The sequence below is a fragment of the Octopus sinensis genome, linkage group LG10 (genome assembly GCF_006345805.1).
Source record: "Octopus sinensis linkage group LG10, ASM634580v1, whole genome shotgun sequence".
Lineage (NCBI taxonomy): Eukaryota > Metazoa > Mollusca > Cephalopoda > Octopoda > Octopodidae > Octopus > Octopus sinensis.
The window spans coordinates 64,690,650-64,708,149 of NC_043006.1; the positions used below are offsets into that span (position 1 = coordinate 64,690,650).

General features: G+C 39.0%; 1 protein-coding gene across 1 annotated transcript in view; it reads right to left on the minus strand.

Moving 5' to 3' along the window:
- Window positions 1-10,414, minus strand: part of LOC115216567 — a 15,293-nt gene extending 4,879 nt beyond the window's left edge. The window contains exons 1-4 of the mRNA XM_029786033.2: window positions 10,167-10,414; window positions 6,454-6,740; window positions 1,937-2,177; window positions 756-858 (exon numbers count right to left, since the gene is read on the minus strand). Of these exons, the coding sequence (XP_029641893.1) occupies window positions 756-858; window positions 1,937-2,177; window positions 6,454-6,737 (628 nt within the window). The 5' untranslated portion in view covers window positions 6,738-6,740; window positions 10,167-10,414. The remainder of the gene's footprint in view (window positions 1-755; window positions 859-1,936; window positions 2,178-6,453; window positions 6,741-10,166) is intronic.
- Window positions 10,415-17,500: the final 7,086 nt, after the last annotated feature.

A 17,500-nucleotide genomic window follows, 5' to 3' on the forward strand; every position in this document is an offset into this window, starting at 1 on the left:
CATGCATATAACATACGCACGCATGAGTTTTTATACATATAAAACGAAAAGGAAAGGAGAATCAGTTAGATAGATAGATAGATAGATAGATAGATAGATAGATAGATAGATAGATAGATAGATAGATAGATAGATAGATAGATAGATAGATAGACAGACAGATTGGCTGGTAGATAGGAAGGTAAGTAGGTAAATAGAGGCGGACAGGAGACAGATAAATATATAGATGGCTAGATAGACAGACAGAAAGACATAGATAAATAAATAGATAGATAGATAGATAGATAGATAGATAGATAGAAAGAGAGAGAGAGAGAGAGATATAAAGACAGACACATAGACAAACATATAGGTAATTAGATGAATAGATAGACATACATACAGACAAACAGATATACATAATACATACATACAGACAGATAGATAGACAGAGAAATAGACAAAACAGATAGATGAATAGATATAGATAGATATATAGATAAACAGGCAGACAGAGAAACATAGATAAATAGACAGAAAGATTGATTAGTAGGTAAGTAGAGGGATAGACGGATAGAGTCGATCGATCGATCGAGAGACAGGCAAACAGACAGACAGACAGACAGACAGACAGACAGACAGACAGACAGACAGACAGACAGACAGATAGATAGATAGATAGATAGATAGATAGATAGATAGATAGATAGATAGATAGATAGATTGTTACTAGATAAAGCGGTAGATAGACATAATAAGCAATGGAAGTCACGCACGCTGGCCGCTATAAATACGATCAGCTGCTGGTTTTGTGCTAGGTTCCCGCTGTCGGCACGACGTCACGAATTCCGGAAGTTGAAGATCTTTGATTGGCGGAAGCTGGAATGATAAATGAAGGCCGAGTTTTCTTGAATGCAAATCAATAAACAGTATTGAGAGGTGAGAAAACAATACATTTCTCGGTGATTATCGCTAAAAGTACGCCATTTTGTTTCAAAGCTCAGTTTGTTTGGCGCCTATAGTTTCCAAAAAAAAAAAGAAAAACGAAAGCAAAACGAAGTATTTAATGAGTGAGCTTGATACAGAGGTGTGGATAGATAAAGGAAAAGTACAAATTATAAGCGATAAAAGATTTACTAATAGAAACAAACACAAAAAACAACAAAAATCTCCCCTCAAAAACAATGCATGTGAAGTGATAATGAAATATTTTTTATGAATTCAAAAATAGTGTTGCGGTTTTCTATAGCAGCAACAGTAGCAGCAGCAGCAGTAATAGTAGTAGTAGTAGTAGTTGTAGTGAGATGGTGGTGTTCGTGGCGGTGGCAATAGCAGTAATAATGGTGGTAGTAGTAGTATTAGTAGTGGTAATGATAATGATAGCTGTAGTAGTAGTTGTAGTAGTAGTAGTAGTAGTAGTAGTAGTAGTAGTAGTAGTAGTAGTAGTAGTAGTAGTAGTAGTGGTGGGGGTAGAGGTGGTGGTAGTGATGGTGGTAGTAGTGACGCACTACCACTCTCAATGGTTCCTAATTTTGGCACAATTCTTGCAGCTTTGAGGGAAGGGGTTATATATCGATACTACCGAGTCCGCTACTTTAATGGTACTTTATTTTATCGACCTTCAGATGACGATTAAGGGCAAAGTTGACCTCGGTGGGAATTAAGCTCAGAATGTATGATGATGATGACGGATATGGGTTTGTATGTTTATGTGTGAATGGTTTAGTATGGCCAAATTTAGCTGAACTCTCAGCTTATGATTGTGGAAGGTCGTAGCGTTTATATAATCACGGTGAAGCCCATAGATGAACGATCAAGTATTTTCTCTCGTGTGGGCACGAGCAATAAATATATCAGAAGCTTCCCTTGATAAGAAAATGATAAAATTAGTGTGACAGACTAAATAAGATTAAAGATGATTGAACAAACATTCAGAATGAATGATAGTGCGTCTTACATCTCTATGGTCATGTGGTTTTGGATTCGTGTAACATCCGGTTGGGAGTTTACCAAATCTGACAGCAAGCTTTCTGGCTGTGTTAGGCCGCAGGATTTTGAATCGAAGAACGAAATTGCTATTGTTCTCACTGGATTCAGGACAACATTGCATCAGTTCAGGCATATTGGGTTCTTTGAAGTGTTGATGGGTCGTTGGTTTGGTGTAAAAGTGTGTTGCATTCTGAGATTTCTGTCTGCTTCTGTAACGATTACATAACAATTAGTTATGCTTGTATATACGAGCAGAGTTGTGTTGTTCGCTTTGTATCTATGTGGTGAAATATCAAGGTGAAAGAATTACGTGGAAGCAAACTGTAATTTTATATTTCAATCAATAGGGATAAAAGAAAAAAAAAAAGAAAAAAAAAAGCACAGATATATTGAGTTGTCCGGAAAGTTCATGCCGACTTATAGTAGCTTACCTTTCGACTTATTTTAGAACATGGTTGAGTCCATAAAATAGGATTTTACTACACCTCCATTTAGAGCACAGTTTAAGCTATTTTTTCGTGGAAGAAGGTTTATGTTCCTATAACCTTCTGTAACCCTTTAAAATGGAAGATAAGAAAGTTCATTTTCGGCATTTGATGCTTTGGGAACCAGACAAAAATTGCTGCAGCTCGGCTGGGATGTGTTACCCCCACCCTCCATATTCACCAGATATTCCACTTATTCAGGTCTCTGCAGAATAGTCTTAATGGTAAAAATTTCAATTCCTTGAATGACGTAAAAAGATACCTTGATGAATTCTTTGCCATGAAACCACCTCGATTCTGGGAAGAGGGTGTTTTCAAGTTAAAGGAAAGATGGAGATGCATTCTGCAACAAAATGGTTCATATTTGGTTGATTAAAAATGTAATGGCAAATATTTATTGACCTTTTTCTTTCCTTTAAAAATCGGCACGAACTTTCCGGACAACCCAATATTTTTTTAGTTAGAAATGGTACTTGTCTTCAGCCTTTTAGTTAGTGTTTTTTATGGTCCCTGCATTGGTGGTACTCCGTCGGTTACGGCGATGAGGGTTCCAGTTGATCCGATCAACGGAACGGTCTGCTCGTGAAATTAACGTGCAAGTGGCTGAGCATTCCACAGATGCGCCTGCCTTTAACGTAGTTCTCAGGGAGATTCAGCGTGACACAGAATGTGACAATGTTGGCCCTTTTAAATACAGCTACTACGCGTTTTTACCAGTTGATTGGACGGGGGCAAAGTGAAATAAAGTGTCTTGCTCAAGTACACAACGCACCGACGGGTATCGAACTCGCAGCCATACGATCGTTAGCTGAATACCTTAACCACTAAGCCACGCATCTTCACGTGATCCCTGAATTAAATATGCTAAGACTAACTTAGATAATATTTTTTACGCGAAAGGCGGCGAGCTGGCAGAAACATTAGCACGCCGGGCGAAATGCGTAGCCGTATTTCGTCTGAGTTCAAATTCCGCCGAGGTCGACTTTGCCTTTCATCCTTTCGGGGTCGATAAATTAAGTACCAGTTACGCACTGGGGTCGATATAATCGACTTAATCCGTTTGTCTGTCCTTGTTTGTCCTCTCTGTGTTTACCCTTGTAGGTAGTAAAGAAATAGGTATTTCGTCTGTCTTCATGTTCTGAGTTCAAATTCCGCCGAGGTCGACTTTGCCTTTCATCCTTCCGGAGTCGATAAATTAAGTACCAGTTGAGTACTGGGGTCGATCTAATCGAGTGGACCCCTCCCCCAAAATTTCGGGCCTTGTGCCTAGAGTAGAAAAGAATATTTTTCACGCGGATTTCTTTTAGAGGTCGCTGGGTTTGCAAATTGTCTTCTTTTATTTTCTTTTACGTGATTCGGTCATTGGACTGTGGCCAAACTGGGGCACCGCCTTGAAGAGTTTTAGTGGAACAAATCCACACCAGTACATATTCTTCTTAAATCTATGTATGTTTCTATGTGTGTGTGTGTGTGTGTGTGTGCGTGTGCGTGTGTGTAAGTGTGTGGGTATAAGTAAAAGAGTAAAAGAGTAACCTTGCTACCAAGCAGGGGCCCAGTGAAAATTAACTCTGAATTAAGAAGAGGAACAGGCAACATGCGTACGCGCACTCAGACACACACACACGCGCAAATACACACACACGCCTATGTAGGAAGGAAAGCCTCTTGTTTTGTACATCACCTTTTAAATCTTTAGGTTTTGCAGATTTTTATTGTTCTAGGTACCGTGATCATTTATAGCATATGAGCCAAGGACTTGCAGTCTCTCCTCAAGAACACAAATTCAGCCATTCTTTGCTCTATATCCTGTTGTTCCAATAATAAGGGGTGAGATTTTGCAAATCCAGTTTGAGATTTGCAAACTTCTTATCAAGGTCCATAGACGAATTTTTATCCCATATTTTTCTAACCAATCCGATGCCAAGAGGGCAAATGATTTCGACAACGGATCATATTTTGTCATGTGGTCCTCCATAAAGAATATTTCGCCGGTTGTATTTTAACGTGGTGGCTGTTTTAATTTTTAGTTCCATCAATATTTTCGACACATCATTCTCAATGGAGTCGACTGTGTTGAATTTTGTTTATGTGTGCGTGTATTTATGTATGTAAGTAATCTGTGGATGCACTTTTGTGTGTACGGTTAAACAAGAATGAAAATATTTACCTGTATATGGCTGTGTGTATGTATGTGTGTGCGTGTGTGTACATATATATATATGCTTGTGTGGGTATGTGTGTATGTACGTGTATATGTGTGTGAGTGTGCGCGTGTGTGTGTGAGAGAGAGAGAGTGAGAGAGAGAATGTGTGTGTGAGAGAGAGCGTGAAAGAGAGAGAGAATGCGTGTGTGTGAGAGAGAGAGAGAAAGAGAGAGGGAGAAAGAGCGAGAGAGAAGAGAGAGAGAAAGAGAGAGGGAGAAAGAGCGAGAGAGAGAGAGAGAGAGAGAGAGAGAGAGAGAGAAGAGAGAGAGAGAGAGAAGAGAGAGAGAGAGAGAGAGAGAGAAGAGAGAGGGAGAAAGAGCGAGAGAGAGAGAGAGAGAGAGAGAGAGAGAGAGAGAGAGAGTGTGGTGTGTGTGTGTGTGTGTTCAGAAATGAAATAGAGGTGCATTGAGAGGAGAGGAAAGAGAAGAGCAAAAAGCATAGAGAAGGAGAAATGCAACTGAATGTTTTGACTAAATGGAAAGAGCAGACGACATGTCACGAGACTAACATACAAGAGGAAAACCAAACATTTTTTTTTGTCTGTTACATATGTTTTATATGTCATTTTGATGCTATTATAAATTAGACATATTTAAGATTGCCATTATCTTTCATATTTTACTTGTTTCAGCCACTGGACTACGGCCATGCTGGGGCACCGCCTTGGCGGGTTTTAGTCGAACATATCGAAATTTTAAAGTTTGGCCACTTTCGCCGAATCGCTCAGTTACGAGAATGCAAACAAACTAACGTCGGCTGTCAAACAATGGGAGAGAGGACAAATACTAACACACACACACACATATAAATGCATATATATATATACGACGGGCTTCGGTCATCCCGGGGTTATAGAAGTCACTTGCTCAAGGGGACGAACTCAAAAATATGTGACTGTAAAGCAAGTATCTTAACCGCACAGTTGTATCTAGGAAAGGAATTCAAAATAGTGTCGTCCTTCTCTTGGACAGCGCGTGCGCTCAAACTCGCGCACATTTACATATAGAAAGAGAGAGAGAGTATGTGTATAGCAATCTGTATAAGAATCTCTCTCTCTCTCTCTGTCTTTTTTTGTTTGGGGAAGAAGGGACATCTCTTATTCTTTTTGTCATGTCTGTGTTTGTGTGTGTGTGTGTGTGTGTGTGTGTGTACATACCTATACATACACACCAGCGCATTTATATAAACGTATGTATGAATAGGCGCAGGAGTGGCTGTGTGGTAAGTAGTTTGCTAACCAACCACATGGTTCCGGGTTCAGTCCTACTGCGTGGCATCTTGGGCAAGTGTCTTCTGCTATAGCCCCGGGCCGACCAATACCTTGTGAGTGGATTTGGTAGACGGAAACTGAAAGAAGCCTGTCGTATATATGTATATATATATATATAAGTGTGTGTGTATATTTTGTGTGTCTATGTTTGTCCCCCTAGCATTGCTTGACAACTGATGCTGGTGTGTTTACGTCCATGTCACTTAGCGGTTCGGCAAAAGAGACCGATAGAATAAGTACTGGGCTTACAAAGAATAAGTCCCGGGGTCGATTTGCTCGACTAAAAGGCGGTGCTCCAGCATGGCCGCAGTCAAATGACTGAAACAAGTAAAAGAGTAAAGAGTAAAAGAGTATAGATTCACAATTATGTATACAGAAAGAGAGAGAGAGAGAGAGAGAGAGAGAGAGAGAGAGAGAGAGAGAGAGAGAGAGAGAGAGAGAGAGAAATGCGCAAATATTCTAAAAAGCAGGTTGATTACAGAATCCTGCGTATGAATACATCAGAATTTAATTTACGACGAACTCACCGGACAACCATAGGAATTCCACGCATGCGTGCACCAGTATTACTTCTGAGAGAGAAATCTAGGGGAGGCACATCCCAAAGACTGCAGGCAAGCCTATCGTGTTTCTGCGGCCAGCAGAGGGCGCTTCGCTGGTGAGAAAGCTCCATGCTTGCTGTGAATTCATTTTGCGCGCGAAATCCGAAGTCAGGTGCACTGTAACAAATGGCCAGGTTGTTGTGACATTGTGAGATTGCAACAGTTCCGTTGTTCCCGCTGTTTGTCTGGCTTGCTGTGTGCACTGACATAGCCTGAAATGTAGGGTATACGAAGGAAAATTGACCTCAACACTGTACATAAAGACATTCTACAAGAAAAAAAAGCAGTTTTACACACACACACACACACACACAGAGTAATTCCTCGACTATTGTGGGTGTTACGTTCCAAAAGCCCCCCACAATAGCTGAAAATCCGAGAAACAGTAATGTACGGTATATATATATTTTTCTTTTTCCATAACTTGTGTATATATATATATATATATATATATATGTTAATAAAATAGAACATATGCATATATATAAACATATATGTACGTACCTACCTCTACATGTACATATACACGCATATATGTGTACAGGACACCAAAAAGACGTCGAACACATAGAGAGACGAAAAACAGACACAAACCAAGGAACAAGACAAGCAAAAAAAAAAAAGAGATACAGGACAATAAGCACAACGAAAAATCCCCTTCTTCAGTCGCTAAGGTTTCATCTACTAAACGTTTCGAAGGATAAAAGCGAGACGTATACTTCGAAGAAACTTCCTTCCTGCGAAAAGCAAATCAATTAAAATTCTGAGATCTTTTCGCAGAGGGGTAAAAAAAGCAAATATATATATATATTATATATATATATAATATATATATATATTATTATTATTATTATTATTATTATTATTATTATATATTATTTTATTATATACATTTATTGTATTTAAATGCAAAACAACACCACGGAGGAATCGACGTAAGCTTAAATAATAAACAGCGATAGGTGAACCACGATATGGGAGGGATTGCTGTTGCAAATATGTGCGCGTACATATAGACAGGGGTTTGACAAAATAATGGAAACACCTTATTAAAAGAAAGTTTTATTTTATATGGAGTCGGTCCATTTTTGACATCATTCACAGCTTGAATACATCGAGGAATTAATTTGTACACGTTCTGAATTTTGAGCCATTTGTCAAGTGAAAATCCTGCTTTAGTTCTTTCAGTGACGATGGCGGTGGGAAGCGGTTCCTCACCTGCTACTCTGAAAAGCACAATAAATGTTCGATTGTAGGGACCAATCCGAAGAGCTTGCTTCATTTCTTTGTTCTTCATAGTAGTTTTAAACGAAACCAGTGCAGTGACTCGATGCATTATCGTCTTGGAAGACAGCGTTGCTATCGAAGAACAACGTTTATAACAGCCGACGGATATGGTCAACCAAAATACTCAGAAAATTCTTGGCGTTAATTGAATAATTAAAGGCCCAAGATAATTCCATGATATGGCTGCTAAATAACCACAGAGCCACCTCCATGCTTCTCGGTTGGAGCCACACACAGTTGAAGTCTTCTATGGGATGTCTCTAGACATACACACACTCCGCCTCGAACAGGGTGAAGGAGTGAGTGGTGATTTATCAGACGTGACATATTTCCATTGAACCATTGACCACTTCTGATAGCCTAGACACCATTTCCCCCACTTATCAATGTTGATGGGAGACAGCAGAGGTTTAGTGATTGCAGCCTTGTCATGAAGTCCAGTTTTATGGAGCTCACGATGAATCGTTTTGGTTGACATAGGGTTGGCAAACTATTGGTTTAGCTCTATTGTTACTCTTGCTACCATAGTTCGATGGGTTTTAGACACAATATGTCTCGCTGTTCTATAATCTCTCTCTCTCTCTCTCTCTCTCTCTCTCTCTCTCTCTCTCTCTCTCAACTTTGCCTTCCGTCCAGAATTATGCGTGTCGGAGCTGGTTTTCACTTTGGTTTTGCAAAGCCAACACGATTTTAGAGATTGTATCTCTCGAAACATTGAACAATCCAGCAGCTTTAGTGGCTAAAACTCTAACCATTCGCGTTTCAACAATTTGTCCTTTTTTGGAAATCAGGTGGATCGAGCATTTTGATTTATTTAAATAGGAATATCTGAAAAAAGAAAATCTGGGCTATGACATGAAGTACAAGGCATACATTATACATATGAACACGTAAATACAAACTCGAACAGTTCTAAATTTGTCATGTTGCCAATAGAAAAAGCATCAGTCAAATAAAAAGTGGCGGATTTATTAATTCGTCCTGCATATGTTAATCGGTCACCAAGGAAACTCAGGAACCGAGAGCCACTTGTGTCGCCTTTGGTACTTTACATCATAATGTTCGTTTTGGTTCATTTCCAGAGTGATTCCCAAGCAAACAAAATACTACTTCTCTCCTTGCAAGTTCGAGCTTCGTTGAAGTGTCAACTATCTAACGAGTGCGCATGTGCAAGGGACAGACTGAAGTTTAGTATCGACAAAAAACCGAACGGACTTTTTTTGGCCAACCCAGTTTATGAAGTTTTGCGTGAAACTAGAAACTGTTGAAACGAATTCGAAGAGATGATCATCTATTGTTAGGTTGGTGCTTCTTATTACATACGCACGCGCAGACACACATACATACACATACGTGCAAACATGCACATACATGCGCTCACACACATTTGTACATGCATGCATATATATATATATATATATTTATACTCTTTACTCTTTTACTTGTTTCAGCCTTTAGTCGAGCAACTCGACCCCGGGACTTAGTTTTTGTAAGCCCAGTACTTATTCTATCGGTCTATTTTGCCGAACCGCTAAGTGACGAGGACATAAACACACCAGCATCGGTTGTCAAGCAATGCTAGGGGGACAAACACAGACACACAAACATACACACACACACACACACACATATATATATAATATATATACGACGGACTTCTTTCAGTTTCCGTCTACCAAATCCACTTACAACGCTTTGGTCGGCCTGAGGCTATAGTAGAATACACTTGCCCAAGGTGCCACGCAGTGGGACTGAACCGGAACCATGTGGTTGGTAAGCAAGCTATTTACCACACAGCCCCTCCTGCGCCTATATATATATATATATATATATATATATAATATATATATATATATATATATATATATATATATATATATGTATGTGTGTGTATGTATATATATATATATATTCTGTTGTGTCTGGGGAGAGTCATTTTCTTTTTGTGCCTTATAATTTAACACACTCACCGGTAAAATTTCCACTTATTTCTTATTTTTATTTTCCTAAAATTTTCGTTGTGTCTTGCAACCTTAGTGAATCTCGAAGCATATAAAGTTATTAGTATGTAAATATTGGGGCTAAAAACACTATTTGGATATAAAAGGTCGAAGTCTGTTATTATTTATAGTTTTGTGTACTTCGAGGTTCACTGTGCTCCCTCCCACTCCAACTTATTTCACGTTCTCTTCAAAGTTTATAAAATTCTTATGACGTCAGAAATGTATGTATGTATGTATGTATGTATGTATGTATGTATGTATGTATGTATGTATGTATGTATGTATAAATGTATGTATGTATGTATGCATGTATAACGCAGCATTCAATGATGAACAACATGAGCTTACCTATAAAATCGAACCAAACCAGTGACGTACTGTGCGCAAAAACATGGAATAGGTTGGAACAGGTCGAGCCAGACGATGTTGTAACCACGCGACACCAAATCTTCTTTGTTGGTTGGCAACGGTGAGTGGATACAATGACACTTGTCTGTGATTGTCTGTTTTATGGGACGACAGAGATATCATAGAGAGTTTAATAGATAGGCTGGGGGTGATGGTGGTGGTGGTGGTGGTGGTGGTAGTGGTGGTAGTAGTAGTAGTAGTAGTAGTAGTAGTGGTGGTGGTGGTGGTGGTGGTGGTGGTAATGATAGAAGTAGTGGTGGTGGTGGTAGTGGTAGTGGTGGTGGTGGTGGTGGTGGTGATAGTATTGGTGGTGGTGGTAGTAGTAGTGGTAGTAGTAGTGGTAGTAGTAGTGGTAGTAGTAGTGGTAGTAGTAGTAGTAATGGTGTGGTGGTGGTAGTAGTCACTGAGAGCTACTTCCGATATTCTGTCGTCTGCCATGGCGAAATCCCTTTTGAAACTCAGACGTAGTTTGTGTCTCAGCCCAAACATGTGTGGTGATATGTGGAGGCGCGTGGGCTAGTGGCTAGAGTATTGCACCTACTATCTCGAGATGGTGGTTTCGATCCCTGGACAGGGTAGTGCGTTATGTCCTTGAGCGAAAATGCTTAATTTCACATTGCTCTGCGATTACTTTAACATCTCACTTGTAGTGCATCGTGTACAAGGAATCTTTTCTACTCTACGCATTTCGCCCGGCGTGCTAATTTTCTGCCAGCTCGCTGCCTTGCACGTGTACAAGGAAAGTCGATTTGACGGAGGGAAGGTGAGAAACGGCGTTGGTTTGTTAACGTCCCCGTGACTAAGCGTTTCGGCTAAAAGTGTGAGTCATTGTGATAGTGTTGGCGTTTCATCGTTACCATAACAACCACCGTTATAATTATAGTTATAAGTTTGAAAGCTGAGACTGCGGAGATGAGTTACAACTAGATGCAGTCTCCAAGCGGTTTAAATGCACAATTCTCCGATATCCAAGTGGTTAAAAAGTTCCAGCAGAAGGAAAACCCAGGAGCCATGGTTTCGATGTGACCCGGTCCTCTTAGAGAGCAAGAAGTTAAGGACCGAAACACTTGCCCGTCCGAGGTGGAGTTTCTTCTCTGAAGATCGTCTGCTGTTCATCTCTCTGAGAGAGAGAGAGAGAGAGAGAGAGAGAGAGAGAGAGAGAGAGAGAGAGAGAGAGAGAGAGAGAGATTCATATCACCCGCCCAGACGTACTTGATTTGTTTCAACAAATTAACTCTGCAGATTGTTCAGTAACGGAACCCTCACCTGTCGTCTACAACAGGAGAATCCTCCCCAGGTAACGTGGCGGTTTCTGCTCATTTCAGCTGATCCTAAATTTAAAATGAGCATTTAAATTTGAATTATTATCCAATCAAACATATCAAACAGCAGTACGCATGACAGCGTGGTGAATAAGTTTGCTTTGTAACTACGTATTTCCGACTTCAGTCCCGTTGCGCAGCACCTTGAGCACGTGTCTTTTGCCACAGCCCCGGGTTGACCAATGCCTTGTGAGTGAATTTAGTACATGGAGACTGTGTAGAACCCCGTCGTGTATATATATATATTTGTGTCGGTGTGCGTGTGTGTTTATCACCCACCTCCCGCTTGTAAAAGAAACCGATTGGATAAGTAAGTGGTAGGTTTAAATAGAACAGTGGATTTGTTTTGTTCGATATAAACCCTTTAAAGTAATACAATTCTATATTTCTGAGATGAAGAATTCATATTATATACCCTGCTTACATTAGTCGGGAGTGGTGTAATAAACATTGGCTTCAAATTTTAGCACAAGACCAGCTGTTTTTGAGGTGAGGAAAGAAATCGATCACATCGATACCTAGTGCTCAACTGGTATTTTTTTTATCGACCTCGAGAAGATGAAAGGCAAAATCGGCCTTGGCGGAACTTGAACTCTGAACGTAACAACGGGAGAAATACCGTTAAGCATTTCGTCCAGCGCGCTAACGATTCAACCAGCTCGTCGCCTTCAATAATAATAATTATTATTATTCTGTCACAATATATGAATAATTATTTCTAACATAGGCACCAAGAAATATGATACCACCATTTCCAAAGAGCTAGTAATAATAATAATAATAATAATAATAATAATAATAATAATAATAACAACAGTAATAATAATAATAATAATAATAATAATAATAATAATAATAATAATAATAATAATAACAACAACAACAGTAATAATAATAATAATAATAATAATAATAATAATAATAATAATAATAATATTTTAAAAAGGATTGACGTAACTCTTCACAAAGGTAAACAGTCAAGACGAAGAGTACGATTCGATTGTAAGATATTTTATAAGTTGAACGACATTTCAATAGTACGTCTGTTTTTGTCAAGTTCTAAATAAAATTTCTTTAATTTTGAATAAAATGCAAAATAATAGAAATTTAAACGTAAAGTATGAACGAGAGCAACCAACATCCATGCGTTGATGGAATGACATCATCAGTTTTTAAGTTACAATTTTATAACAGGCGAGAAGAAAAAGACAGAAAAAAGAAGACGACAGAAAAAAAAGAAAGGAAAAAGAGAGAAAGAAGAATATTTGATCAAACAGTTTTGTATAAATTGGTGATATTCTCCTGTCATATTCATTCCCCCAGGGCGTGATGTTAATAACCCACAAACATATTTCTCCTCATACATTCTGAGAAGTGAAAGTGAAGCAGATTGAGAATATTTTCTGAGAATATGCACTTTCAAGTCTTCTTCAAAATTGCAGCCGCTTGAAACGAAATGTTCAGCAAGTTCTGTCCAACTACTGTTATTGTGCCTGACGTTGAATCTGTGCCCATTAAACTTTTTGTTTAATTGTTCTGTTGTACAACTAACATAAATAGTGTTTCGTGCATTCTGCAGCGTACAACCAAATGGGAATCTTTACGTGTTCCACTCTATGATTTCTGTATAAATCATAATATCTCTGTTATGATTTCTGATGGAATTCACTTCACTCATGTTGTTGCATGATGAACAGGGCTTACCTCTCTTGCGGTTGTTATTTAAGGTACAGCGTGCAGATACTCCAATGTTCGTTTTCTTGGAGTTAGATATAGATGTCAGTAATTCTCTTATATTCTTATTCCGTCTAAAGGCTACAATAGGTGGCTGAGGAAATATCTGTTTGAAGCGAGGATATTTTTTCGCCATATGCTGGTAACTTTCATGCGACACTTTTGAAATGCCAGTGAAATGTCGGTGCCAGTTAATCACTAAAAGAATTCTGTCTTCTATTGTATTGTGTTTGCTAAAAATATGCGTGTAGGTTTGAATATCTTTGCTAATCTTAGCTATTTCCTTTAATCGTGATTCACTGTAACCGCGTTTGACAATATACAAAAGCATTTGCATGTTTCCAGTAATCGCCTATGTTAGTACAAATCCATTTTATCTTCAAAATTAGGATTTCGGATTTGATCGAATAAGATGACGTGGATGATCGGAGCGGCGGTGGAGATAAATGTAAGATGACGTGAGCTTGCAAAATAACTCTGTCATTATTCTGCCTCCAGAAAACTTGACTTTTGTGTGCAAAAATTCAACGCTAGTTTTTAAAAATCTAGACGTAAATTTTATGTTGGACTTAAAGCCATAGTTTCTAGCATAACAGTCACAGAAATGCAAGAAGTCCATTAAACTATCCTGTAATCTTTCCCAGACAAAAAATATGTCGTCAATGAACTGTAACCAGAGTATTGGTTCATGACCATGAAGGGATTTGAATGTCTTCAGTAACTGTGTCGCGAATTTCGTCATGAAGACATTAGCGAAATTAACTGCCATGGCGCAACCCTTGGTCTGGTGGTAAAATCTTTATTTAAATTTCATTGTGTTACTTTCTAATTTACATCAATAATTTACAGAGAAATTTTGATGGAATACTTTTGTTTGACCGCTTTTCGAAGGCATCCATGCATGCTTTTACCCCTTCGTTGTGGTCAATATTGGGATATAAGGAAGAAACACCCATGGTTACCAAAAAAAACAGTTCTCGATATGGCCAGTATTATTTTGTCAAGTTCCTCTCTGTAATTGGGGTTTGGATCGACAGTTAATTCTTCATATGAAGTTTTGTCATTTAAAACTTCTTCGCAAGCCGAAATATACTCAGTTTTGTTCATAATTACGATAGCGCCTCTCTTATCGCAATATGATTTTATTCGTTCCATGACCGAGCTCATCTTATGATTTATTCGTTTTGCAAATCGATTTTCCCCATTGAAATTGACTAAAATATAATTAATCTGTGCCACCCCCGCAAAAAAAACACTCAAAAATAATTTTTTTATGGGTTTTAAAACAGAAAAAGTGTAGTTACCAGTAAAATGACAATTATAAAAAAAGAGAATGCAACAGAAATATGTAAACTGGTTGTATTAACAGAATTACCTTAAAGATGGGATGCTTTGTGTGCTCGTACTGTGGATTTCCTTCCGTTCGTACTTCAAGACAAAAATTCGCACGAATCTCGGCTCGTACAGAAAATTACTGGTACAATGGGGCACTCGTACTGTGAGGTTCTACTGTACTTATTTTATCGACCCCTAAAAGGATGGAATTTGAGCTCAGAACGTAAAGACGGACGAAATGCTGCTAAGCATATTGTCTGGCGCGGTAACGATTCTGCCAAGCTCGCCGCCTTTGATGTAGTAAATGTTAATAGTCAAGCTAAAGAACTCCGTTCTACCTGGCCTTGAAGATATAACTGGTCCTCCATCGGTTACGAAGACGAGGGCTACAGTTGATACGATCAATGGAACAACTTGGTCGTGAAATTAACGCTCATGTGGCTGAGCACTCCACAGACACGTAGTTCTCAGGGAAATTCAGAGTAACACAGAGTGTGACAAGACTGGCCCTTTGAAATACATGTACTACTCATTTTTACCAGCTGAGTGGACTGGGGCAATGTGAAATAAAGTGTTTTGCTCAAGTAGACAACGCGTCGACGGGAATTGAACTCACGACCTTACAATCGTGAACCGAATTCCCCTCACCACCAAGCCATGTGCCATCAGTGCTGAAGACACCTCTATACTAAAAGATTATATGGTCAGTATTAAATTGAAAGAATACATACATCTGCCGTATTTCGGATCCCTGTTTCTCTTTACTTATTAAATGACGAAAATGATTGAGCAGGGAATATTAGAGCATATTCCACCTGATGGTAGCAAGTAGGCGTTTCCTATTGTAGGCGAGGATTTACGCAGCTGAGGTGATTATAAGGTAAAAATGTTAACCACAAGTTTTGTTTGGGCTCTTATCCAACTTTAAATACCGAATCGTTTGCTGGAATGAAATTTTTTGCAAAATTCCATCTCCGAAGAGTAGTAACTGTTCTCTACAAAATACACATAAAAATTCAGGAAAATGTTATCACCTTAGCATGAAAGATGCTATTTTACGAGTACAGATATATTCAAGCCAACACGTAATTTCTAAAAACACGATGTTAAAAATACGCTCTCTAGACAGGAGCTTTCTGTGCTTAACTAATTACAATTTGGACACAAACTTTTGGAGACTGTCATAAGAGCCATCTCTGCATACTATGTACAAGGGTTGGACTCAAAAATACCTCTTGTTACATAAACCATAGAAACTGTGTTGAACGAGTGACTAGCTCTTCGAACACTTATACAAAGTGACTTCGTTCCTTTGTCTGTTTTTGATCGATTTATGTACCAACAACTGCTGAATATTATATGGTTCAACTATCTACCGTTCAACAGCAACTGAAGAGGCGAATAGTCCCCGAAACATCCATATCTCCCGAGAGATAACGTATGGTAGATATTCTATATTTTCTTTAAAGCGTTTTATTCTTCTCATTTATTTAATTCACATGTCTGAAGAAAACTCGATCTTTCAGACAAGCATGGCAGAGAGAACGCTAACAAAGGGAGAGGTTGGGGTGTTTTTGATGTATCAACCCACAGCTCCCTTTTTTCTTGGGATACTTTAACTACATTTATCTTCTGCTCTCTCCCCACAACCAATCTCTTTTCTCTCATTGAATCCAGCGATTAACCCCCGCTTGATCTTCATCTTTCTTACTTTCATTGACATCCCTTTCCTCTATATTCTACAATGTCCTTTCCCCTCAACCTCTCCAGATTCTTATTGCCCTCATCTCTTTCTCTTTCGTGTCCCTTTAACATAGTGATGTAGCCCATGCACACTCACCCCATCGCCATTCTACTCTGTTCCTCTCTCTCTCTTCCACCTTCATCATCGTTTCAACGTCTACTCTTCCATGCTTCCTTGTGTCAATCAGTGAAGGTGCGTGGATCAGTGGTTAGAGTATTTGACTCACGATCATAAGGCCTTGAGTTCAATTCTCAGCAATGCAAGACTCTTTAGTTCACATTGCTCCAGTCCACTCAACTGGCAAAAATGAATTGTACCTGTAATTCAAAAGGGTCAGCCTTGTCACTTTCTGTATCTTCTTGATAATAACGTTAAGAGTGCGTGTATCTATAGAATGCTCAGTCACGTGCATGTTAATTTTACGAGCAGGCTATTGTTCCACTGATCAGATCAAATGGAACCCTCACCTTCGTAACCAACAGAGTGCCAGTTGGGTCAGTCACGTTTATTGAAGCAGATTCTATACAGCTGGATGTCCTTCCTGTCAGCAACACTCACCTGTTTCCAAGAAGGGTTATATTTCCCCCATAGCTAGCCAGGTTTTTGTGGAATATTGGAAATAAATGACAGTGACAATCATTTACAAACTACCACACAATGTCAAGACAAGGAGACACAAACACACACATGGCAGGTTTCTTTCAGTTTCCTTCTACCAAATGCAATTACAAGGCTTTAGTTGGCTCAGAGCTACAGTAGAAAACACTGTCCAAATGTGTCACAAAGTGGCACTGAACCTGAAACCATGTGGTTTCAAAACAAACTTCTTAACCACTTATTCCCATCATCATATTTCACCTTTTCATTGCCTCATTTCAAATCAACTCCTGCCTATTTCTCTCACTCATTTCTTTCAGTGGGGTGGGTTTATGGTCTTACCTTTTACAAAACGATCTTCACTATTGCCGGGGGACACAAAAACAAATACTCTGTAAAGTGGTTAGCATTAAGAAAGCCATCTCGCTGTGGAAATCCTACAAAAACTGAGGCGCTGGGTCCTGTTGAATCATTCAACTCTTGGCAGCATAGAAAGTGGGAAGTAAAATGATGATGATGATGACAAGATGTATGGCAACCTC